The sequence below is a fragment of the Lissotriton vulgaris genome, chromosome 7, assembly GCF_964263255.1.
Source record: "Lissotriton vulgaris chromosome 7, aLisVul1.2, whole genome shotgun sequence".
NCBI lineage: Eukaryota > Metazoa > Chordata > Amphibia > Caudata > Salamandridae > Lissotriton > Lissotriton vulgaris.
Window position 1 is genome coordinate 788,556,846 of NC_141695.1, and position 26,500 is coordinate 788,583,345.

At 45.3% G+C, this 26,500-nt stretch overlaps 1 protein-coding gene across 1 annotated transcript in view; it reads left to right on the forward strand.

The window, feature by feature from the left end:
* NPTX1 (neuronal pentraxin 1) overlaps nucleotides 1–26,500 on the forward strand; it is a 75,041-nt gene that overhangs the window by 20,703 nt on the left and 27,838 nt on the right. The window contains exons 3-4 of the mRNA XM_086931042.1: nucleotides 12,249–12,493; nucleotides 24,539–24,718. Of these exons, the coding sequence (XP_086787168.1) occupies nucleotides 12,249–12,493; nucleotides 24,539–24,718 (425 nt within the window). The remainder of the gene's footprint in view (nucleotides 1–12,248; nucleotides 12,494–24,538; nucleotides 24,719–26,500) is intronic.

Consider the following 26,500-nt stretch of genomic DNA (forward strand, 5'->3'; position numbering starts at 1 on the left):
AGACTTTCATGAGAAAATCAAAACCTTTGCACGTTTTGAGTCACTTGCGAGGGCAAGCTAAGCAAGGTATGCACGAGTATATAAAATGCTTGCAAAGTACCAGAACCAACACTTGCAAGAAAAAACTCTAATACATACTGATTCAGTATTTGGAATAGGGGTTTTCAGGGCATCCCTTCCAACTACTGAATCGCAGTGGTATTTATTGATGTTTTGCAACTGAATTACTGTTGCAAAACATCATTTTTTATCAACTACTAAAAGGCAGTGGTAACCAAATGGGAAGGGGTCCCCTAGGGACCGCTTCCCCTTTGAGAATGTAAACAAAAACAGTTTTAAGAGCAAGAAGTGGTCCCATGGACCACTGCCTATTCATAAAAAAGGAAATGCAAACGTTTTCTTTTTAAATTCATCCTGTTTCCCTTTAAGGAAAACTGGCTGCATTAAAAAAAGTTTGCTTTGTTTAAAAGCAATCAAATACCTGATGGTCTGCTGACCTCAGCATGCCACCATCCTTGTGATTGCTGCGATTCCTAATGAGTCTCTATTTGCGAACGTCCTCATTAATATTCATGAGGTAAATCAATTTACGAACCCATTTCATAAATACTTATTTTGTACATTAGGAATTGTGATTTCCTAACTGTGATTCTATAAGAATCACAGTTAGGAAATAGCAATCCAAAAATGTTGTACATCTGGCCCTTGGTTCTTTGCCTTGGTATGTGTTGGTGTCTCATTAACAATTGGTTTTGCAGTATATTAGTTATAAAAATTGCCTTGATGCATCACGTGAAAAAAAGTCAATCTGTATCTAAGTGTAGGTCAGTGAGTAATGCCATACTATATAAACATTACTATCAAAACACTAGAAAGGTGGGCTTGAGAGAATTAAAGAGGTCAGCTAAACATCTTTCCAATCTACAAATATTGGCAACACAAGGTATGGCAAATTCTTGACAAAGAATTGCTCATGGAAGCCTTTCCTGTCCGTCAAGGCAACTCTTAATAAAATACAGGACTCTCACCCACTCAGTGGTGATATAGTTTATTAAAGGGCCTACTCCTCATTCAGCACAGGAATCATTCCTGTCTGACGGGGCTTCTGGTAGAAGGAACTATAGAAAGGAGATTCATTCCTTTTTAGGTTTTGCCTCGCCAAAAAGATGCGCTCTGCGCATCTTTTTCGCGCAGGCGAAAACCTGATGAGAACTGTAGTGTGGCTTTGGGTCGGCCCTCGTCATTCATTGGCTGGCTCCATAAATGGAGCCTAGCCATTGGATGAGGGGCCTGTCCATCAATGCCGGACCAGACACGGGGGCGTTCCCGACATTCTTTGGCTTTTGCCGACGTCACGCGACGCCGGGAACGCCCCCGATTCTGGTCCGGCATTGCCGGCACCCGCCTTCCGTCGTCAGCGTCTCTCCTCCCCCTTTCCCGCCCCCTCCCGCTTGTTTCCTAGTGCCCGCCTTCGTGCTCCGGCCTCTCGTCCCCCTTTCCCGCCCCCTCCCGCTTGTTTCTTGGTGCCCGCCTTCCCGGCCGTCGAATCTGTTCCTTCGTGCTCCGTCTCTCCTCCCCCTTTCCCGCCCCCACCCGCTTGTTTCCTCATGGCCGCCTTCCTGCTCCAAGGCCGTCGTCGGCCGTCGTCAGCGTCTCTCCTCCCCCTTTCCCGCCCCCTCCCGCTTGTTTCCTCATGGCCGCCTTCCTCCTTCCCCGCCCCCGGAGCCCGGACACAGACTCAGCGCGGCGGCTGCACTCCACCCGGACCCGGCAGGTTTCTGGGGCCCAACACCCCCGTCCAGCAGGTAAGAACGGCACCCCGGGAGGGAGGCGGGGAAGAGACTCGACCCCACTTGCTTAATCTTCCCGACGGCCCCCAGCGACTAGGGACCCTTATGACAGCAGGCCTTCCCTCCTCTGGCGCACTCTGCTTCCGTGGGTGCCCCCCGGACCTTTGCCGATAGGTGTGAAGTAAATGTTGTGTGAGTGAAGTCTGCATGAGTGTCCCGGATGAGAGATGCAACGTGAGCCACCTAGCGTTTCAGGCAAGTGCAGATTCTGCCTTGAGCCAGATTAAAAAGCTCACAAAGACAAGGGTTTCTTTGGCATTAACATCTGTGCTCTTGTCAAAGTTGTGTACATCGGAATTTCTAGAGTTGTAATATGTACTTGTTAATAGGTATAAACTTATTGGTTTGAACACTGGATTCTTAAACGGCATGTCCAATTAGGAACAAATGGGATGGGGATGTGTATTTGTTGCTGCTCAACCTATGATGTGTATGGAACCACATGGCAAAGAGATCATTTAACTTCCAGGCCTCCCGGCTCCGGACTTAGCTCTCAGAGCCCCGCCGCCATCTTGGGCCAGGGTCCGGACCGGCGCACCTCTTGAGCCGCGTTTCTCCAGGTTACGGCTGCGGCGGGCTTCAATGTAGGACCCTAGTGTTGTTTCGGGTCTGTCGCGGTCCTTTTGGTGGAGAAAACGGGACTTTGAGCAGGTTTGAGACGTCGGTATATTGTTGTGTATTCCAAGTTCCTTGTCCACTCATGAAAGTATTTATTGTCTTTAAGAGTGGATTGGATTTGGGAAATGAGTTTAGAGGAGATTGGAGTTTGGGTGTCGGGACAATTACAGTCGCAATAAAGATAATTTAAATGCAAAGAGGTCAGCAGGGGGCAAGAACTGACGTGGCCGTGACAGAACTAATCAAAGGAGAAGGGTTTGGCCGGGGGAAGCCCCCTCCAGTATCTAAGGGGGTGCAAGTGGTGAAAATGGAAGGCGAGACGCCTGGCGCCTGAGACATCTGCATCGAAAGTGAAATCACATCCACCGAGTAAACTCGCACGTCATCGACATGTCAAGGCATGATGAACCAGGAGAAAGGGGCCGGCATGATCTGAGACCCACCCCCCCTGTCTCTCCCCCCCCCCACCCCCTCTGTCTCTTCCCCCCCCACCCCCCCTGCTCGTGTGATGACTCCGCAAACAGCTGCTACGAACATCACAACGTCCGCTGCACTTGAGGCCTCTTGATGCGGTCGACTCTTGTCACATACATTGGATAATGAAATCAGTGACCATTTACACCCGACTGAACGGTCTTTTGCCACTTCTAAGCAGTTTTTAGTAACACGTTTCAAGTGCATTCATCTTACCGACCTATGAAGTATAAAATACTGAGCTGGCCTTCAATCTATTCAACTCTGTCGGTTGCAAGTAGATCTCTGTAACAGGCGACCCCCCCTCCAGATATTTAACCAGCTAAGTAATGCACTCGTTTTGGGTCTCTATGTTTCGTAGTTAAAAACAAATAATCTTGCCTGGGTATAGAGTAAACTCTTTAATCGTGCTTCTGATAGGCCATAAGGAAGTAAATTGAAGTCTGCTAAAAAAACAATGTGTGGCCGTGCAGTTTACATGGGACAGTGTTCCATCACAGTGCAGCTTTAAGAAAAAATGCTATACAATCGAAATGATCATATTACCTGTGGATATGCACAATTACCTTCTGCCTGCACCCTGCTATGTTACATAGACACAGTGAAGCCTGCTACCCATGCAGTCGAGCGCTGTGCACCTGCAGTTTTCTGATACGTGAATCACCAGTTATTCTTGCTGTATCTTAGCTGGGCTGCATAATATAAGAGCATAACGGCTTGGGTGTCCAGACCTCACTCGTCATCTGGTTTGTAGGTCTATGGCTGCAGCTCTGGGTTGTTTTCCTGACAACATAAAATTGTTGAAACTTTGTTGAATGCGAGATAACGTATCCTTAAGGGGCTGTAGTGAAACTGTGTAAAGAACAGGAGCTGGGGAGCCCTGTCATCTGTATTGCCACTGTGCTTCCCAACCTGGTTAGTCTGACTTTATCCCAATCAAAGAAGTATATTTTTTAATTGCTGCAACAGATCAGAAACATTATAAATAGTATTTCTTTGCTAAAGACGTGACATTTCCAACCCTAGTTATAGAATGCGGTCTTTCACCCATTGTAAGGAAAGCTGAGCTTCCAGCATCACCTAGACTGTCGGTTTTAAAAGGCCTACAAACTGCAATTGTGAGAAGTGAATGAGGTACACATTTTTTCCGACCCACTCTTCAGCTTTTTAGTACATCTAGGTGGCCCAGGGAATGAAAAACAAAGGTGACTTTCCAGATCACCTACTAAATATTAAACTCAGATAACCATGTTTGTTGCCATGGTGGCTTATCGTCTACTCGTCTACCCCGTTCCCGCCCCCTACTGCTGCCTCGCTCTGTGTCTCTGACCCCGTTCCCGCCTCCCCCCCCTACCGCTGCCTCGCTCTCCGTGTCTCCCCGGCCCCGTTCCCGCCCCCTTACCGCTGCCTCGGCTGCCGGAGTTGCAGGAGGGAGCCTGGCTGCCTTATTCCGTTCCTGTCGGATCTGGAGGCCAGAGAGCAGGAGCTGAGAAGACATGGGAGCAGAGAAGATGCGAAACCCTGCATCAAGGTACTTTTTTTTTTTTAATTCTGAACATGTGCGACCCAACCCCCCCCCCCCCCCCCTCCCCCCTCCCCCTTGTGACGCCCCACCCCACGCCTACCTTGCCACCGGCGAGTTATGCCGGTCGCCACTGATCTCTGCTGCCTGGAATTTGTTGTATTGTACTGGAGAGGATGGCGTTATGTCTGATCATATAGATTCATTGGTTAGTCACAGTACACATGACTGCTGCTGCTGACATTGTGAACCTAGGGTGACATTGAAGCAACTTCCTAGGCACGCCATATCTAGGCTCAAATGCATCCAAGACCTAGCAGCCAGGCTGATACATGGCCTAAGACACCGTCCCCGCATTACTCCTCACAAGAAAGCTTTTCATTGGCAACCTGTTCACAAACTCCTCTTCAAATCATTGTGTCGCTGCCGCAATGCTGTTCACAGCCATGCTCCAATCTATAGAGACTTTTTACTCTCTATAATTCTGAATTTGCTGTTCAGTCTATGAATAATCATCTCCTTTGACTAACCAAGATTGAAACGATCACACTCTGGTTGCCTGACCTTCTTCTGTTGTTGCTGCTTAGATTGCCGTCCCTTCTTGCTGCCCAGCCAGCAAATAATAACTTTTTTTTCTCGACTTACCTAAAATCTCACATATTCTCTTCCATATAAACCCACTTCGCTATGTCGACCATTTGCTATCACTTTTTTGTTTTTCTGTGCCAGGTTGCCATGTTCTGGTGCAGAATGCTTTACAAATGTTACATTCATTCATTCATTCACTAGACTAAGAACATGACTGTAGTATGGAATATGTTATTTGGGGACAGCTGTCTGGTTTTAATCAGTGAGTGTTATATGATTGTAAGCGTAAGATCACATGTGAGGTTTGTAGCAAAATGTTTTATTATGGTTATTTTTGTACTGACTATGGAACTTGAAAATGTATTCTTCGTCTAAGAAAACAATCAGTTGCCTGCTTCTGCCTCTGTGTGCCCCTGTTGCCTGCTTCTGCCTCTGTGTGCCCCTGTTGCCTGTTTCTGCCTCCGTGTGCCCCTGTTGCCTGCTTGTGCCTCCGTGTGCCCCTGTTGCCTGCTTGTGCTGTGTTGGTGTGTGTGGAGGGCTCTGTGTGGCTGTGTGTGTAGGAAGCTTTGTGTGGCTGTGTGTGTGGGGGGCTCTGTGTGGCTGTGTGTGGGGGGCTCTGTGTGTGTTTGTGTGTGTCATTTGCGATAGATAAAGCTAGTGGCATTGTAAATGACAATGCCATTTATTTATGTTAAAAAAAACATAAATAAAAATAATGTCAAGAGCAATGCCAATAGCTCTAACTTTAACAAAGGCAAAACCATTGCATTGTAAATGCTTGTTTACAATATGGGTTTGATTAAAGCCTGGGATCCAAGGTTTTTGTTGCCTAAGGCCAGCCAGCAAGTTTTTTTTATTATGGTTATCACTGATAAGACTGAAAAGCAAGGGTTGGATATTAGGGGAATTCCGTCATTCCCCCATGTCCTGGTCAACATGTTACCGTAAGATATCAAGTCCAGAAGGGTCAGAGGTCTTTGTCAGGACCCAAGGATTCTTAAGCCATTGTCCCTATCCTTTTGTTATGTTTAGTATGTATGAGATGGAGGGTAAGAAAATAAGTAAAATATAAATACTCATTGTTCAATTTGGCTGCAATAAATACCTGATATTACAAGAAAGATAGAATCCAAAAATATTATGTCACATACTTCCATGACATAGTAACTAGTCATCACACATTTTAAAAAAACATAGGTAGATGAAAACCTATTGAACCCTTGATAGGAACGTGCTTCACAGCCAAGTAATTCCCTTCAAAACTCAAGGAAGTGGAAAGACACATCAATGTGAATAAAAAGCAAAGCAAATAGTCCTATCTTATCTTACATAGAAGGGCAACAGGTCACATGGAGGGACTTTTGGTCCTAACTCCGATAGGCAAACACTAATAAGAGTATACATAAAATCAAGGGGCATATTACCAAACAATAGCGATAATTATCGCTATGCATGGTTAGCGGGTAAAATTATATCGCTGAGCACCAAGGATTTTTACCGCTGAGATACCCTGATATTGTCAAGGTTTATCTCAAAAGCTGTAAAAATCCTGTGAAATGCATGAATATCGCTGAAAAATCTGCAATATTCATGCTTTATCGTGACAATGCTCTTAGCCATGTTATCCACCTTCCATTGGATAACATGGCTAAGAACTGCTTTTGGCAGGCGTTATCTTTTGGAGATATTAGCGCTTAGCGCAAATATTTCCAAAATTAGATAATAGGATATAGCGATGTTAGGGACTGTTTCCAGTCGCTAACATCTTGGCACGCCCACTTTGCATGTCATTAGTGATAATTATCACTGACATGCAAAGTGGGCCCCAAGATGATCGCTATCTCCTTAAAGCTGTCGCTAACTGGTGTTAGCGACAGCTAGGTATTAGGGCGATATAATTATCGCCGCTTTAGTGGGAAAAATTCCCGCTAAAGCGGCGATAAGGCCCTTGGTAATATGCTCCCAAGTGAGTATAGCTTGTAAGTGGGATAGTAACCCCTGCTATAGGGAGAATATAAATAGTAGTATTAGGTATCACAGCAAGACCGTAGGCATTTGACTGTAAGCTCGCCCTTGACACTAATTATCTCTTGTATGTGTCTAAAACACTTGTACAGTATGTAACAAAAATATGAAGACTCTATGGGACCCATTAGGATGTAGGGCGGTCCCAGCACTGCTAGGGTGCCGGGGAGACGGAAGTCCACCCACCATCATAATGGGACTCTATGTCTTTAGATTATGTTTAGGAAGATTGGAATGCAAATATCCAGGGGCTACTTTAAGCTTGACAATTTAAAGGGATTAGGAGTAAAAAAAAGAAGTTGAATTTTTGAGATAGTAGTTACTTTAACTGGTTTTTATCCAAGCTAAATGCATAATGGATCAATAGCTTGAGCCTTGTGAAAAAGAACTATTCTCAGAATTAATTACTCTCAAAATTCTAATTCGGATTTGTCTTTTTCAGAATAATTCAGTAAGAGCCACTCTATAACAACATTGTTGTTTTGAGAACAATGAAAATACGGGTCAATTGTTGGTTTTACAGGTTAAGGAAATGGAGGGTAATAATTTTATTAAGACTGTGACAAATTCCTAAGTCCTGGAATTAATAGGAACAATATCAGTTATAAAAGTCTTCCATTCCTTTTGTTTTTTTCAGTGTGTGATTACTGTATACCTTTTCATGGCAGTACATAATACAATATATTTTGGTCTGGGGTCTGCTTTTTTTGTAATAGCAGCCGAATTGAACCACAAGTACTTGTATTTTGTTTATATTCATACTCTAAACTTCATATATAATAAACACAACATGAAGTGTAAGGACATTGTTTAGGGATTCTTAGGTGCTGACACAGCTACTGATTCATATGGGCCTAATGGTTGACTGAAGCATGTTGACCAAGAAAAGTGGGGAATTACTGAAATTCACTACCATCCAATTCTTGTTTTTTAGTCATATCAATGATAATCATAACAAAACCACATAGGTTGAACAGCAGATAATTTTATCAGTAAGAAACGTTGGATCCTGGGTTTTTATCATAGCCCTGTTGTTGAAAACAAGATGTCAATTTCAGTTTTTTCCTATTGGAGCCCTTTCAGACAGGAGTGCTACTTGTCTTTTAATGAGACCAATTCTTTGGTTAGGGTTCACCATACCTTGTTTTGCTAATGCATGAACATCAATAGTCACAAAGAGCTCTGTGCTTAAACTACTTATGCGATCACCAGCATTTGGTTGCAATTAAACTTCATGGATAATGGAAGCCACAACTAAGGAACATCATCCAAGATTACTGTCTCACTCATTCAGCCTACATACCACCACTCTAGCTTGAAAAAATAGGTTTTACAAAAACCTTTAGCACTCTGAAGTAAATGACTCCCGGATCTATATGACTCCTAAATACATACATAAATAAATGACAACCTGTACAGCTTACACAGATTTCAAAATGTCAGGTGTGATGGTTCTTCCTACTAATTGACCCTTGCACTAAACATTTTTCAGGCAGTTTGTAATTTGCCTGATCTCAGTATTCATAGCCTTTATCTCAAGCCAGCGGAGACTGAGAGAAGGTTTTTCTGGGTGCCCACAACATGTACAAGCAGGGTGAACTTCCAGGTATCACAACATTAGTGTTGTCAGCATAGGAATGGACACATAGACCCAAACCAAGAATAGCCAGCCGGAGGGGAGTAATGCAATTGTTAAACAGACATGTTCGGGGGGTGGTCACTGTGGGACACCATGGTCAGTTTTTATAGGTGGAGATTGAAAGGTGTAAATGGACAGTTGTAGAGTGTTGAACTATAAAGCAATCAATTCATGCAAGTAACTTTCTAACACCCCAATTACATATGTAAGGCAATACAACAGCTGTTGGTGATCTGCCATGTCAAAGCCACCTGAGACGTCCAATAGCACTAGCCTAGCAGGTGCCCTTTGTTTCTGTTGCTCAAGATAGCCCCTGGGGTGATGGGAAGGAGACCTGTCTGAGGGGGACCTATGTTGTTAATTTGACATAGGAGATCCTGTAACTGTTTTGTTATGATCTTCTCTCATGCTGTGAGGACAACAGGTAACCCAGTGATTGGGGGATAACTGCTGGATCTTCCTCCTTTACATTTGTCTTTTGAGTAGTGTATTGTGATTGTTGGCACTGTGGCAGAGAGGCTGGGTGAAACCTTTGATGATGAAGTAGCTCATAGTGCAAACAAGCCAAGAAGTCAGAAAGTGCTTAACTTGGTCAAATAAGCTTCACAATCAAAAGCATTTAATAAGCTACCCAAATAGTTACTGGTACAGTTACTGCACTTTAGATTCTTTGCCATCCTCCATTCTTTCTGCCCTTCATTAGGAAATAGGAAACTGTTAAAGAGCTGACCACAAGCCAAGGAGCAAAGGCTGTGGTATCATAGGTGATCAAAGGGTCCATGATGTCACTTCTGCTACCCTTGACATTTTCATCAATTTACCCCATGATTGCACATAAAAACCTTTGTATTTCCCTTCTTCTACTTTGGTGGCTTTCTCACTGCATCACCTAGATACATTTTAGGTCTCTCTTACAGACATCAAAAAAATATTTTTAGCTGTCTGGTGTCAAAGACCTATTGTATGCAACACCAACACTTCGGGGCATTTATACTAGCTCCTATCGCCACTGGAACGTCCCTTTTAGAGACGTTCCTGTGGCGATATGGGCTTCACCTTATTTACAAGACAGTATTAGGCTACTTAACTTAGCTTAACGCTGCCTTGTAAATATGGTCCCCTTTCACGCTATACTTAGCATGAAAGGGGCGGGCAATGGGTATTGTGGTGGGTGTTCTACAGCAACACCCATTGATTTTGAGGCTGCCCCATATTTACAAGGGCAACGCCATAATTAAGACTAGAGAAAATCTGGTCACAGGTGCAAAGAGGAGACACATTTAATTTCTCCTCGTTTTTGCTGTTTCTATGTGTGCTGTGTTGTGCAGTACACATAGAAGGGACACCTTCCTGCACATAAACAATCTTCTCCTGCAAGGCAGGCTCCCTTGCACAATGTTGCAAGGGTGTCTGCATTGGTGCTAGGCAGCTAAGATTAGAGCGAGCGCAGTGGGAAAGGCAGGGCTGCACCGTATCCTTGTAAATACTATGGAGCCCTGGGTTTTAAAAGTAGCAGAGCGCAGTGTTAAGCCAAGGTGGCTAACACCGCGCTCTGCCACTTCCTAGTAAATATCCTTATAGTGAGGTTTGGGTCAGCCCATTTCTTATCATTTATTGGCTTCCTTGTCACTCTCATTTGCCTGCTTCTGATATGATGGCTTAAACTCATCTTTTTGTGCATTTCATCCCTCCACTGGTGCACAGGTTCTTAACAATCTGTTTTAATGCATGATGCCTGCTCTCATCGGCTAACAGCAGGGACCTTTATTCTTTTTCTTTGAACACTCCATGGAAGTGTAGGTGTTTTCTTCCTCATTTTCCAAAGTACTGCTTCCCTGTTACATCTCCACCACCCCATGCTCTCCATGTTGCCCCATCCCTCACTGCTCACCCATTAAAGCACTGGAACAGGTATATTTGGACAATTTTGACTAAACAGAAGACTTTATCAGTTTGTTTTTCTTCCTTCCACATGTTGCATGAAAGCCCATGAAAGCCCATGACTTGTTAGGCCGTAGCCATTACAGGGGTGCAGGGTGGTGGGTGTGGGGGGGGTTTGTTATTTTAGTTTGTTTTGTTCTATGGTCCCTATCGATCTTTTCCGGCTTTGGGAGGGTCTTTTTCTCTCTAGTAGGGTTGGCTGTCTCTTGGTCTTACACCTTTTTTCTTTTACTGACTTTGGCACTGACCCTGTGTTTAATGCAGAAGTTTAACTGAGGTCCTGATTATGGGTTATGGTGCAATTTATCAAACCGGATAAATAACAGTACCTCGGATATGTTACTTATTGAGTGCGATAAATAACCTCTATTACAAGTTGGCGGAGAAAACATGCAGATTTTGGTATTTAACCCACTAAAATCTGCATGATACTGTAAATATCGTATGCTCCCCCGCCCCTTTACATTTCGACAGGACTACCCTACCAAAATGTAACGAAGGCTGAGGCTCTTAACATATCCGTTAAATACTGGACGCGTTAAATACCTACCACAACATAATTCCAACCTGTTCGTAAACAGGGGTTATGCATGGGTCGGAATATAATGGCCAACTCATAATCTGGGCCTGTTAGTGACTATAAAATGAGTTCATAAATCTGATCCTTGAACGGCTGCAGAGCACCAAGTAGCAAGAGCATTTGTTCCAGTTCTGAGTCATGTGGAAAGTTAAGGACAAGCAATTTCCCTTAAAATGTTTGCATTTTCTGAGAGACCTGATATGTTCTTTTAAGTAGCTGTAACTAGTCCTCCGTTTTTTTTTCAATCTGGCTTTTAAAACTCTGTTCAGAATTTCCTGTATGAAATTTGAAAAATAAACCATGCTGTTTATAAATATTGCAAAAAATGTAATTCAGTGTTTAGTTATGAGATAACATAGTATATGTGCTTGCTTTTCCTCCTGTATTTTCGGTCTTCTTTCTTTTACTTTTTTTAAACAATGCTTTACAAGCAGGCATTGGTAAAGTCAAAGGCCTAGCACTTGCATTATAAAAGCAGGCCTTTTGGCTTTGCCTCTGCTTGTTCATCCTTTCCCCTCACCCTCCGAGGTTGCAAGTCAGAATATCATTTGCAGAAGTCTTTCTTGCGTAAATACTGTGTTCTAAATATCATTTACTAAAACCTAATTCTACTGTGTGTCGATTTTCTAATATTTACCCAGAGTGGGCAATATTTCTGTAGACTATATTTAGGTCACAATATTTAAGCCAGCCGATATTCTTACAACTTGTACCAGACATTCTCCAGTCTTCAGTTCTGGCCACAATGGGTACCCAGACCCATGTGACAGATTTCATCAACTAGATCTGTAATGGATTCCATTGAAATTAGGTCAACCTTGACATCCTTCCTCTGGAGCTGAGCTACTATGGCATGTCAATTTCTGTGTTTTATGTGCACCGAGAGGCCTGTTTCTTGTAATCCAAAAGAGTCTTTTTGATATCACCTTCTGTGCTGTCATCACCTTCTGCCAGCCTGTCATTTTGTGCTCGACGAAAATAAATGTCATCTATCTTTTAATTTGATTTCAGGTCAGAAGGAGAACAGGCCCACTGATAAGTTCCAGCTCACCTTCCCACTCCGAACCAACTACATGTACGCCAAGGTGAAGAAGAGTCTGCCGGAGATGTACGCCTTCACCGTATGCATGTGGCTCAAGTCCAATGCCTCCCCTGGAGTGGGCACCCCCTTCTCATATGCTGTGCCAGGCCAAGCCAATGAGGTGGTGCTGATTGAATGGGGCAACAACCCCATGGAGATCTTGATCAATGACAAGGTGGGTTGAGACTGCACTCATCTTCTCCTTTTAGGGTTACCAAGCCAACTCAAAGTCAGGGCAAATGAGGTGAAATGAAGAACCATCAACTTTATTGTGGAATCGAAACTAAATATCCACTGTGATCATGTTCACCATATGCACACTCCCATGAAACACTCCCGACAACAGATTTCCCCCAATAATCGAAGTATAGGCAGAAGTCAAGGGTATGCAAATAACCACTGAAAACCTATGTGAAAGGGAAGATGTTGGTTGTTACTTAGAAACCGTAATCTCGAGTGCTGTAAAGACGCGCCACTAAAGAACTTTGATTGAAGAGGCACTGTGGCTATGGTCAGACATTACAAAAAAGGCAGAGTATTCCAGTTATGGTGGGCTGTGCAGCAATGATTTCTGCAGTGACCTGCTCCTGACCTCATGTATGGTATCATGGATGACATCATAAGTGACATCATTAATAACATTGCTACCTTATAATTCACTTGTATGGCTGGAGTAATGCTATCAATAGCTAGATGTTTCTGTAAAGAAAATACAGAAAAGAAAAGTCCCAGCGTACGGCAAGTCCACTTACCTCTGGACAATACACTCTGGGATCAGGGAACAGGAGCAAGCTTCGCTCCCCCTTTCCATTGATTCCTATACGTCTCCATTCACTTGTCATTGAACTCCCCTCGACGTGTCATCTCTGTCCCTCTCTCCTCTCACTCTTTCTTTATTTTGCTTATCTCTCACCTCTTTATTTTTATTTTTCCCTCGCGCTTCATAGTTTTCCTCCATCTCTCCAATGTTCTCTCCTCTAATTTCTTTCTTTGCTTTTTCCATTCGAGCTGTCTTTCTCCCTCTAACACCCTCCTTTTGAGCTGTCTTAATCAGTTTCTCTCATACTTTCCGTTCTGCCATGTTCACTCCCTCCCCCATCCATAACAGCTTCGGCTAAATGTGAATCTTCTAGCTGACTTCCTAAACCTGACCCTATAATCTTCCATCAAGAGCTGACAGCCTCTGAGTCAGGGCTGAGCCCAGGATAATCCCTGGGAGCGGTCAGAGCTCAGTCCCAGCCCACGCCGGCAGCTCATGCAGCGACAGCCCACGCTGCGGGCAACCGGAGATACCCAGGGGTCAGCGCATGCCGTGACAGCCTACACTGCAGGCAGCCAGGGATCAGTGACAGAATATCGAGGGACATAATATCGACTGCACACAATATCGACGCCAGAATAGCGACAGACAAAATATAGTCTACCTATTTACAAACAGGTAAATGCCAAAATATCGATTCCAAAATATAGTTGTTAAAAATATAGTTTATTAAAATATCAAATTTTTAAAATTAATATTAAATTAATTAAATAATTAATATAATTAGGTAAAACATACTTAAAATTCATTAAACATATTAAAATTAATAAATAATATATTTAACCCCCCAAAAATTAAACATACATTTTTAAATATATATTAACTTAATAATATTAAAAGAAAATTATTTATTTTTAATTATTAAAATGTTAAAAACATAATTTAAAATATAATTACATATATATAAATAAACATTATATAAATATAAAAATATTTCAGATATCATAAAGTAAAATATTAGAATAAATTTAGTTTTTAAATATTATTTTCCCCTACATTAAATATAAAAATAGTGAAAACGTTGCATAGCATAGGATATAAAATTACTATTTCCACTCCATCAAGTTTAATAGTAGTGAAAGTGTTGGATAGTGGGCATGTACAAATTACTATTCTCACTCCAGTTAGTTGAAAAGTAGGGAAAGTGTTGGATAGCGGGTGGGTAACAATTACTATTCCCACTCCAGTGAGTGGAACAGTAGGGAAAGTGTTGGATAGCAGGTAGGTAAAAATTACTATTCTGACTCCAGCGAGTGGAACTGTAGGGTAAGCGTTGGATAGCGGGAGTGTAAACATTACTATTCCCACTCCAAAGAGTGCAACAGTAGGGAAAGTTTTGGATAGCGTAGGGGTAAAAATTACTATTCCCACTCCAGTGAGTGCAATAGTAGGGAAAGGGTTTGATAGCGTAGGGGTAACAATCACTATTCCCACTCCAGCGAGTGCAACAGTAGGGAAAGTGTTGGATAGCGTAGGGGTAAAAATTACTATTCCCACTCCAGAGAGTGCAACAGTAGGGAAATCGTTGGATAGCGTAGGGGTAAAAATTACTATTCCCACTCCAGTGAGTGAAACAGTAGGGAAAGTGTTGGATAGCGTAGAGGTACAAATTACTATTCCCAATTCAGAGAGTGCAACAGTAGGGAAAGTGTTGGATAGCGTAGAGGAATAATTTAGTAGACCCAGTCCTTCAATTTAGTTAAAATTACTTAAAAAATAAATAGTTATTTAAATTGTATTTACCTCCCACTATTTTCCACTATAAATGTCAGCTCAAATAGTCGAAAATATTAATAATTTTTATTAAAAAATTAATTAACATTTAATGAATTAGCTAATCACAATTAATAAAAAAATAATAACAATAACTACATTAATTAATACAATTACCAGTATAAAATAACTTTGATTAAATATTATATAAATATGAATAAAAATGTATTTTCAATTAATTTAATACTCACCATACTCCCCTATAAACACTCAACACACTCTTCAAAAAATGAACATAATGAACATATTAATACAATAATTATTAATAATTAATATGCATTTAATTACAAATTAATAAAACATTACACAATTTACATATCTATCCATTAATTAAAACCCTTCATTATTAACTTTTTAAATATTTAATAATACATTCATTAACTTAATTTCCAATAAGAATTATTAACCATAAAACTATTAATTAATTATTATTTTTGAAAATTTAATTTAAATTACTTCTCACCCTATTCCCCTATAAACCCACAACCTGCTACGGAACTAATATACGCAAAAATTAATTACCAATAGGAATTATTAAACAATAAATTATTAATTAATTAATTATTATGTTTTTTTAAATCTAAATTCAATTACTTCCCACCCTATTCCCCTATAAACCCACAACCCGCTACGGAACTAATATATGCAAAAATTAATTAACATAAAATTCATTATCTTAAAAAAATTGTAACATACATTAAAAAATATATACTTTTAACACATATACTAGCATATAATACAATCATTTTTTTCTCGATTTAATGAAATTCTATATAATGACATTCGTTATAATCACATTCGATATTACTTACTTATATGTCGAAATTATTTCCAACTATATTATGTCTATTCTATCTTCTGTCCTCTCGATATTTTTGATTCGATATTGTGTCCTCTCTATATTTTTATTTCTATATTTTGGGTGTTTACCGTCAGCTCATGCCGTTACAGCCCACACTGCACACAGACAGAGACAGACAGGGGTCAGCGGCAGCCATAGACAGCCTGGGGCCAGCGCATGCTGTGACAGCCCACACTGCAGGCATACAGAGACAGCCAGGGGTCAGCGGCAGCCAGAGGTAGCCATGGGTCAGCTCATGCAGTGACAGCCCACACTGCACGCAGACAGAGACAGCCAGGGGTCAGCGGCAGCCAGAGTTATGGGTCAGTGCATGCCATGACAGCCCACGCTGCAGGCAGCCATGGATAGCCAGGGGTCAGAGATGGCCCACTTTGCAGGCAGCCACATATACCCAGGGGTCAGCTTATGCAGTTGCAGCCCATGCTGCAGGCAGACAGAAACAGCCAGGGGTCAGCGGCAGCCAGAGTTATGGGTCAGTGCATGCCATGACAGCCCACGCTGCAGGCAGCCATGGATAGCCAGGGGTCAGAGATGGCCCACTTTGCAGGCAGCCACATATACCCAGGGGTCAGCTTATGCAGTTGCAGCCCATGCTGCAGGCAGACAGAAACAGCCAGGGGTCAGCGGCAGCCAGAGTTATGGGTCAGTGCATGCCATGACAGCCCACGCTGCAGGCAGCCATGGATAGCCAGGGGTCAGAGATGGCCCACTTTGCAGGCAGCCACATATACCCAGGGGTCAGCTTATGCAGTTGCAGCCCATGCTGCAGGCAGACAGAGACAGCCAGGGGTCAGTGGCAGCCAGAGATAGCCCAGGGTCAGCTCATGCAGTGACAGCCCATGCTGCATGCAGACAGAGACAGCCAGGGGTCAGCTGCAGCCATAGATAGCCAGGGGTCAGTGCATGCAGTGACAGCCCACGCTGCAGGCAGCCACAGATAGCCAGGAGTCAGCTCATGCAGTGGCAGCCCATGCTGAAGGCAGACAGAGACAGCCAGGGGTCAGCGGCAGCCAGAGATAGACCGGGGTCAGCTTATGCAGTGACAGCCCACAATGCAGGCATCCAGAGATAGCTAAGGGGCAGTGAAGCCAGAGATAGCCAGAGGTCAGTGGCGGCAGAGGTAGCCAGGGGTCAGCTCATGCAGTGACAGCCCACGCTGCAGGAAGCCAGAGACAGCCCGGGGTCAGCTCATGCAGTGACAGCCCACACTGCAGGCAGCCAGAGATAGCCAAGGGGCAGTAAAGCCAGAGATAGCCAGAGGTCAGCGACAGGCAGAGGTAGCCAGAGGTCAGCTCATGCAGTGGCAACCCATGCTGCAGGCAGACAGAGACAGCCAGGGGTCAGCGGCAGCCAAAGATAGCCAGGGGTTAGCACATGCTGTGACAGCCCACTCTGCAGACAGACAGAAACAGCCAGGGGTCAGGAGCACCCAGAGATAGCCAGGGGTCAGCAGCAGCCAGAGATAACCTGGGGTCAGTGCATGCCGTGACAGCCCACACTGCAGGCTGACAGAGACAGCCAGGGGTCAGGAGCACCCAGAGATAGCCAGAGATAGCCAGTGGTCAGTGGCACCCAGTGATGGACAGGGGTCAGCTGCAACCAGAGATAGCCAGGAATCAGCGGCAGCCATATATAGCCAGGAGTCAGCGGCACCCAGTGATAGCCAGGGGTCATACTAGCCAGAAACAGTGGAGAGTCAGAGGCAGCTGGATACAGGCTTGGGGAGGAGCAGCTCAGGTTATAAATAAACAGGGGTGAATACAGAGACAAATATATACCGCAGGTGCCCACTGCATCCTAATGTACTCCCACAGCGCCCATTGCATTCTAGTTTATTCCTAAAGAGGGGCAAATGCAATCAAGAATAGATGCTGCAAGTGCCCGCTGCATCTTAGTTCAATCCTAAAGAGGGGCAAACGTGATGAAGAATAGATACAGCCAGTCCCTATTGCATGTTAGTTTACTCCTACAGAGGGGTAAACACAATTAAGAATGGATACCGCTGGTGCTGGCCGAAAGGTGGGCCATAAAGAAAGAGGGTTATATACAGTGGGGGATGGATTCCACCAGGGCTGGCCTCACTCGAGGGCATATTTACAAGAAAGTGGCAAAGCATGTAGTTAAGCCAAGAAGGTTAACAACACGCTTCATCACTTTAGAAACGCAGGGCTGCACCTTTACTAGAATATGGCGCAGCCCTGCGTTTCCCACCACGCTGGTGCTAACTTTGGCTGCCTAGCGCAAATCCAGGCACCCTTGCACGATAGTGCAAGGGTGCCAGTGTTGAGGGGAATACTGTTAATGTGCAGGAATGTTCCCCTTCCTGCACATAAACAATCTTCAAATGCCGTTTTGTAACTTTTATGTGTGCTACTTAATGCAGCACACATAGAAGTAGCAAAATTGATTTTTTTTCAAATTATTGTTTATGTGCAGGAAGGAGACCATCCTGCACATAAACAATCATAGGAAATGTGCTGATTCTATGTGTGTTGCACAAGGCAGCACACATGAAACCGCAAAAACTAGGAGAAATAAAGCATAGGAGAAATAAAGAATTTCTCCTCATTTCACTTTACCTGGTCTTAATTTTGGCGCTGCCTCCTATTTACTCTGCCCTTGTAAACAGGGGTGACAAATGCAAAAAGAACAATTGATGGACAGACTGCAGAACAATGTCATACATTCACCCCAGTACGGAGATCTGGGCCTAAATCCATCGTTTTCTTTTGCTCCACCTGCTATTCTTGTTTGAACCCAGCCATATGCAAATCAGTCTTGGCCCTGTGCCCAATGGGAACAGTCCAGCCCGAACTGCCAGGCCAGGTCCTTCCTGGACTGAAAACAAGCATCCTAGGACCAATTTGGGGGTTTCACCCCATATCAGCCAGAGCAGCTTGACTCCGAGCTCACTGTGCCACTGGATTCAAGCTACTCTGGCTGATGAGGGGTGATGCCCCGAAACTGGTACCAGGATGCTTATTTGTGGTCCAGGTAGGACCTGGCTTGGGAGTTCCTTTCTGGACTGTTCCCATGAGGCATAGGGTCAAGACTGATCTGCATATGGCTGAGTCTAAACTGGGGTGGCATGGTGAGCAACAAAATAATGGATTTCACTCAGATCTATTGACTGAGGGAGAATGTTTGATTTGCTCTGCATTCTGTCCATCATTTGTGTGTCTTTTGCTTTCCCTTCCTAAGTCCGCCGGGTCTGCCCAGACCTGGGTTCCGGGATCACTGTGCCACTGGATTCAAGCAAGCCTGGCTGATAAGGGGTGATGCCCTGAAACTGGACCAAGGGTGCTTGTTTCTGGTCCACGGAGGACCTGGCTTGGCAGTTCGGTCTGGACTGTATTCATGAGGCACAGGGTCTGCCTATGGCTGAGCCTAAACTTGGGTGGCATGTAAGCATGGGCGGAAAATCCGTTCCGCTCGCGGATTTTGCGGATTTTCGGTAAATTCGCAATCCGCGAACTCCCGCGAATTTACCGAAAATCCGCAAATCCGCGAGCGGCGGATTTTTCCGGGGGCAAAAGTTCAAAACTTGCAGCCTGGCCTGTTGTAACTATTTTAGGGTGGCGCCGGCAAGCTGCCAGCGCCATCCTAAAATAGTTACTAAGTTAGCTTCAACAGGAAGCTCTAATAGATAAAATAAAGCAGGTGCTCGATTTTATCTATTAGAGCTTCCTGTTGAAGCTAACTTAGTAACTATTTTAGGATGGCGCTGGCAGCTTGCCGGCGCCATCCTAAAATAGTTACAACAGGCCAGGCTGAACTGATCTTTCTCTGACCTTTTATGCACACAAGAGGCATGTGAACTCGCATGGAAGCCCCGCACGTTTGGCCCCGCGCACACACTCGCGGTTTGCACCGTCTTCCCGCCATTCACCCACTATGATGGACAGCTCATTCAAGGGACCCCTGCGCCCTTCGGGGCGATTGCATAGTAACACACACATGGGCACTCGAACTAGTTGATGCTCAAATTCAGTGACTCATTCATTAGCCCAAAAACAATCATGAGCGTCTTCGAGGCTGGACAGGTGTGCCTCTTCCCAAATCTACCGTGGAAAGTCAGCTGTGATGCTGGGTAGAGGCCTTTGCATCCTTGACTTTCATGAGCGCAATCCCCGTGCTGTTCCTGTGACCAGGAGCTTCTTTCTCTTCATATTATTGTGTTTGCACGGGTTGCTGCAAGTTCGCACGCGTTTTGTACAATTTCGCAATTTGTGAAATTGTACAAAACCCTCGCGAACTTGCAGAAACCCGTGCGAACATAAAAAAAAATCCGCAAATTCGCGAGAATTCGCGGATTTTGCGGATTGCGAGTTCGCAAATCCGCAAAATCCGCGAACGCGAGATCCGCAAAATTCGCCCATGCTTAGTGGCATGGTGAGCAAAAGAACAATGAATTTAACCCAGATCTATTGACTGGGGGAGAATATTTGATTTGCTCTGAATTCTGTCAATCATTTGTGTGTCTTGTGCTTTCTCGCCCTACGTGCACCAGGGATGCTCAGGCTTGGGTCCCGGGCTCACTGTGCCACTGGATTCAAACTAGCCTAGCTGATAAGGGGTGATGCCCTGAAACCAGTCCCAGGATGCTTGTTCCCGGTCCAGGGAAGACCAGGCTTGGCAGTTCGGTCTGGACAGTTCCCATGATGCACAGGTTCAAGACTGATTTGTACATGGCTGGGTCTAAACTGGGGTGGCATGGTGAGCAAAAGAACAATGGATTTAACCCAGATCTATTGACTGGGGGAGAATGTTTATTTGCTCTGCATTCCATCCATCTTCTGTCAGTCTTTTGCTTTCTCGCCCTAATTGCATCGGGTATGCCCAGACCAGACTTGGGTCCCAGGTTCACTGTGTCACTGGACTCAAGCTAGCCTGGCTGATGAGGGGTGAGGCCCTGAAACCGGTCCTGGAATGCTTGTTTCCAGTCCAGGGAGGACCTGGCTTGGCAGTTCGGTCTGGACTGTGTTCATGAAGCACAGGTTTAAGACTTATCTGCATATGGCTGGGTCTAAACTGTGGTGGGTTATACAAAGAGAGAGTTAAATCCAGTGACGAATGGATACCACCAGAGCTGGCTCCACTCAGGGTCATACAGAGAGTGTTAAATACATTGAAGGGTGGATACCGCCAGTGCTTGTCGCAGCCTGAGTTATACATAGGATTAAATACGGGGAGCTGGATGCAATCCAATCATTTTAACTGCAACACCGATAAAACGGAGATCATGCTTCAGGGTAAGACCAATTCCTTTGGTCTGAAAAAATGTTGGCAAGATCCTGCACCTCTCCACCTATCACAGTTGAGGTAGTAAAAAACCTGTGCGTGATATTTGACTCTACTTTATCTTTTCGTCCACAAGCTCTTGCAGTGGCAGGAATGTGTTTCAATTTGATAAAATCTCAGGAAAAATGTTTTTACTACCTTTCTGTTTCAGCGAGAAAGACAATGGCCTTTGTATTGATCACATCCAGATTGCACTACAGCAATAGTCTATATCCAGGCGCAACTAAACAGATTTTTCAAAAGCTGTAAGTGGTTTAACATGCAGCTGCGAGGCTTGAGCTGAAACTGCCATGAGGTTCCTCCCCCTCAGCTGCACTTAGAACCTTCCATTGGCTACCAGTACATAAAAGGGCTATGATTAAAATTATTTTGCTCACTTTTAGAGTTAATAGAGCAGTAGGGCCAAAATATCCAGTTTCCAGATTCATCCATTACACCATATCTCAGACCCCAACTGCCACTTTTTTCAAACAGCCTACCTTTACGTGTAAGGCCAAAGGTGGCTAATCGCTTGCGGTACTGGGGACCAAGGCCTGTAATGAACTCTCAAAACATCTGAGATTTATTGATTCCGAACCTCTTTTTAGGAAATCTCTGAAAATGTGGATCTTCATGGCCTCTGATTCATTGTGTGATGCACTTATCCGTTAATCTTAGGCTCTTCTTCCATTCCTGCCATTATGAACTCAGTCCTTATCCTCTCAGCTCCAGGATGCTCCTTTAGGAGTGAAATGTGTGCTCTATAAATATAATATTAAAGAATGGTGCTTGTCACAGCCTGGGTTGTATGTAGGGCAGTTGCGGCTCACATGATTCGTGGGTGGGGGGAATTGAGCGGGTGTTCGCGTGGAGGGGACCAAATTTAATAAATTAAAACTTACCTTACCGGGCCCCGCACTGCCTCCGCTCCTGGCTGGGTCTTGCTACTGGAAACAGGAAGAAGGCAGCCTCCTTCCCCTTCCCTAAGCCAATCACAACTCTGCAATGGCAGCGTTGTGGTTGGTGCGGACGGTGCTCAGTAGGGCACCTGTAGGGAGGCCATTTTTTCTATGTAGGCTGCATGCAGCCTACATAGAGAAAATGTAGAGTGTGTATGACTAGTTTGGTCGGACCCAGAGGGCCAACAAACAGTCAAGGTACTCAGAGTGGTGCAAGCTACTCCTCCACGACCCGCCCACCCACCCACCCCAACCAGGAATACCCTCCTGCCCGCCCTCAACCAGGTATACCCTGCCTTCTACTTTCTCGCAGCACGATAAGCAGAAACATAAAATGGTATTTAAAATACCATTTTATGTTTCTGCTTCTCACACTGCGAGAAAGCAGTGGGGCAACGCACCTCCACCCTAATGGAGGAGCCGCCCCTGACGTAGGGTTAAATACAGTGAGGGATGGATACCACCCGTGCTCGTTGCACCCTCGGTTATACATAGGGTTAAATACAGTGAGTGATGGATGCCGCCAGTGCTGGCTACGCTCAGAGTTATAGAAAGAGAGGGTTAAATACAGTAAGGAAGGGATAAAACACGTGCTGGCGTGACTCAGGGTTATACAGAGAGAGGGTTAAACACATTTAAGGATGGATAACACCAGTGATGGCCGCAGGACGGCTAGATAATGCCGAGAACAGTTACTGTTAAGGAGAGCTGGCTCAGAGAACACCATGGCTAGAGATAGCAAGGTCAAAAACACTCTCATGTGTAGGCACTGAAACAGCTAAACACGTCCAGAACTAGATGTAGCGATGGATAAAGACAACCAGAGGTAGACACATCTGGAACAGAGACAGCCAGCCTTGGCATTGCCAGTATCAGAAAGGGAGTCTAAAGACAGCAAGGGCTAAACAGAGCTATGGGCAGAAACAGCTGGGCAGAGAACGACAACCACTGTGAAGGATGCACGAGACAAACAAGGCAGCACACAACCAGGGTGAGAGACACTGAGAATGAGAGACTGTCCTGGTCAGAGACAAGAGAGCAGCACGCAACTGAGGTGAGAGGCAACCAGGCAGAAAGACAACCTAGGTTAGGGAAAAACAGAGCAACACACAACCAGGGAGAGAGACAAGAGAGCAGCAGGCACCCGAGGTGAGAGGCAACCAGGCACAAAGGCAACCTAGGTTAGGAAAAAACAGAGCAACACACATCCAGGGAGAGAGACAACCATTGTGAGGGATGCGCGAGACAAAGCAGTACACAACTGGGGTGAGTGGCACTGAGAATGAGAGACAGTCCTGGTGAGAGACAAGAGAGCAGCAGGCACCCGAGGTGAGAGGCAACCAGGCACAAAGGCAACCTAGGTTAGGAAAAAACAGAGCAACACACAACCAGGGAGAGAGACAACTAGGGAACGAGGCAACCCAGGTGAGAGATAAACAGAACAGGACACAACAGAGGTCTCTTGAGAAAGTTATTTTAGGAAACAGGAATGGAAAGCCCCGCCTAGATACAAGCAGGTACAATAATGACCCAAGTCACCAATATGCAGTGTTAGTGGCCTCGGGGGTTCAGGACAGTCTGGTCCAGGGACAGATGGGCAGAGATAAATAAAGACAGGCTTAGAGACAGAGAGGGTTAGGGATACTGAGGGTTAGAGGAGGACAGCGCTAGAAACAGGCAGGGTGACAGACAGCAGCTACCGTGAGAACTAGCTTTGAGTTTATAATCCCCTCCGAGGCCTGAACTCACGGTGCAGCCTGTATCCGACAAAATGGCGGCCACAGATGACAGCCATGCTAAAAGGAGCCTCAGCTATTTCCTTCTATTCGAAGAACGAAATTAGATTCATTATCAGTGCCGCGGAAACGCTTCTTTACATCAGCATGTTCCTTTCAAGGTGTGACCTCCGCTCCTGCATATAATGGCCTGTTAGCCCGCTTGCTCTCAGCCATCCCCGGGCCTCAAAGAAAGAGAACATTAAAGGAAACAGAACGAGAGGTGCCACTGAAACCAGCTGGGCCCAGGAGCTGTGGGAGCTAATGATGCTGCGTGGCCGCCAGCAGGCTGGCGAGTGCAACCGAGCCACAGACAAAAGCACAATGGTTGGCATAGAGAGAGGGCTCCGTGCCTGAAGGTATGCAAGAACACTCTGAAAGAAGCGTCAGTTTCATTCGGCTTACGTGCGTAGCGCACCCAGTCCCAGCTTTTCCATTGGCTATTGAGACGAGTAGACCTGCGGTTATAATAGGTTAAAACTGAACTACAAATACCGGTATTCAACAAAAAAACTCAACCAAGTAAGGTACTCACACAAGGGCCTGGGGAAATTGAGCCCTTTGCTGCCTTTAAGCATCCCAGCAAAGAGTGTATTTCTACGTACATATAATGTTTACAAAATGACATACTTTACTGTTTGAACCTAACTATGCTTGTGAAGTTCTTACCGTGTTTTTAAAGGGAAGAGTATCAAGCTGCTTGTTTTCCTAATCTTTCAGACTTCTGACCATGTCCCTCTTTTATCCACAGGTTGCAAAGTTGCCCTTCGTGATCAATGATGGCAAATGGCACCACATCTGCCTTACCTGGACCACCCGGGACGGGGTCTGGGAGGCCTACCAGGATGGTACCTTGAAGGGCAGTGGGGAGAACCTGGCCCCTTACCATCCCATCAAACCCCATGGAGTACTGGTGCTGGGACAAGAACAGGTATGGCTCATGTGAAATTCCATACAGCTAGGCCAGCTCTTAAAAAATATAAATCTGCCTGAACCAGTGGGCCTAGTGCAGGTCTGCCTGTTAAAATCCCAACAAGCCCCCCTCTTGCCAGCCCATCCCCAGCTATATGGTGTACCTGACCAAAAGAACTGCCCTCTTGGTGTGTCTTGGGTCGGGGTTTTCATGTGCCGCAACCACAAGATGAAATCCATTTGATCCCAGGTTAAGCACGGGTCAGATGCCTTCGCTCTACGGAAATCCTTGTCATACTCCTTCCAACCCACTTCTGCGTATTCATCATGTGCACTGGTGATCCTATTTTGATAGCACACCAATTGTGCTCCCAGCCCGGGGAACCATTCCACCATTATTGCATGATAGTTGTAGAATGCCTTTATCCAATTGACTAAAGTTTCATCAATCTTTTTCCTGGTGGGCCAATTGCCCCAATCACTTGGATAAGCCCATTCCCTCATCTTTTTAGCCTCATCCTTATCAACTAATAAAGAGAACATGTTCACATATTCCCTTTTCCAGATTTGTTCCTTCACCTACTGTGAGATGTGTCTCCCCAGAAGCTCTCAGGATGAGTGCAGCTCTCCCAAACCTAAACTTGCACCGTACTTGCAGTTGTGCCTTCTTGCATCTTGGCGTGCTCAGTTCCTGTACATGTGCCAGCTTTGGAAGGTTCAGGGCCATTCTTGCTGCTCACTGCGCTGGTTTGCCCTGCCCCGCTGGTAACCCCAACAACTGCCGCCGGTGGGCCCATCTCAACTGATTGTGGTACCCCCTGCTTAGCCCCTTCCTCTTGTGCTACCAACTTCCTGGCCCTTTCCACTGCATCCCCCTCGGCTAGCAGGACACCACTGCCTGCAGAAGGGATCATTTTGCCCACTGTGGCTAACCATGGGAGCATTGCCACTAGACTGGCTACCAAATCTGGTTGTCCAGGGACACTAACCACAGGGACCCACTGGGAGGTACTACCGTCTGGGTCAGGGCCCCCTCTAAACTGGGACACCCTGATGCGCCCGGTTGGCTGGGGCCCCCATGCCCCGTGGTGGGGTTACTCCCAATGGGGCTGCCCCATTCCCTTCCTCTGGCCAGGATCCCCCCTAACAGAGGCTGAAGGCCCTGGGATCCCTGGACTTGGTAACCCTGGTGGGACACGGCCCCCACTCCCATGTTTGGGTTTAGATCTCCTGAGAATGCTGCCCTGGGGGCCCCCCTGAACTCCTAAGCCTTTCTTCAGCTTCCTCCTGCCCTACTACTCTCCTACGTAATTACGACAAGGACTGCCCTATATCAGTCATTGTGCGCATCAATGCCTCCATCCACTCCTCCCTCCGAGTTGGAACATGACCCCTCTTCACCTTGGGTGCCTTTACCAAATTAAACACACCAGAAAGAGGGCCCACTAAGATATATGGCTGCCAGCCTAATGTCTTTGACGGTGGCCTACCATACAAGTACCCCTAGCAGCCCCAACAGGCAAGACTCAGACCTTATGTAACAGTCAAAGAAATCACCCTTGGAATGCTGACTTAAATTTTAATAGGCCCCTTGCACAAAAAGTCCAAAATCTATGCTGCGGGCCAAAAATTACCACTCCCTACGCTGATGTGGCCGCAAACCCCAGCCTTAATGCACCCCGGGGTCCACAACTTCCCTGGGTTCGGTTAGGGCAATGCCCAAACCCATACCTCCCTTTTAAGATAATCATCAGGTCCCAGCCCCTGTCGACTGTAAGCACTCTCAACAGCCAGAGTCACT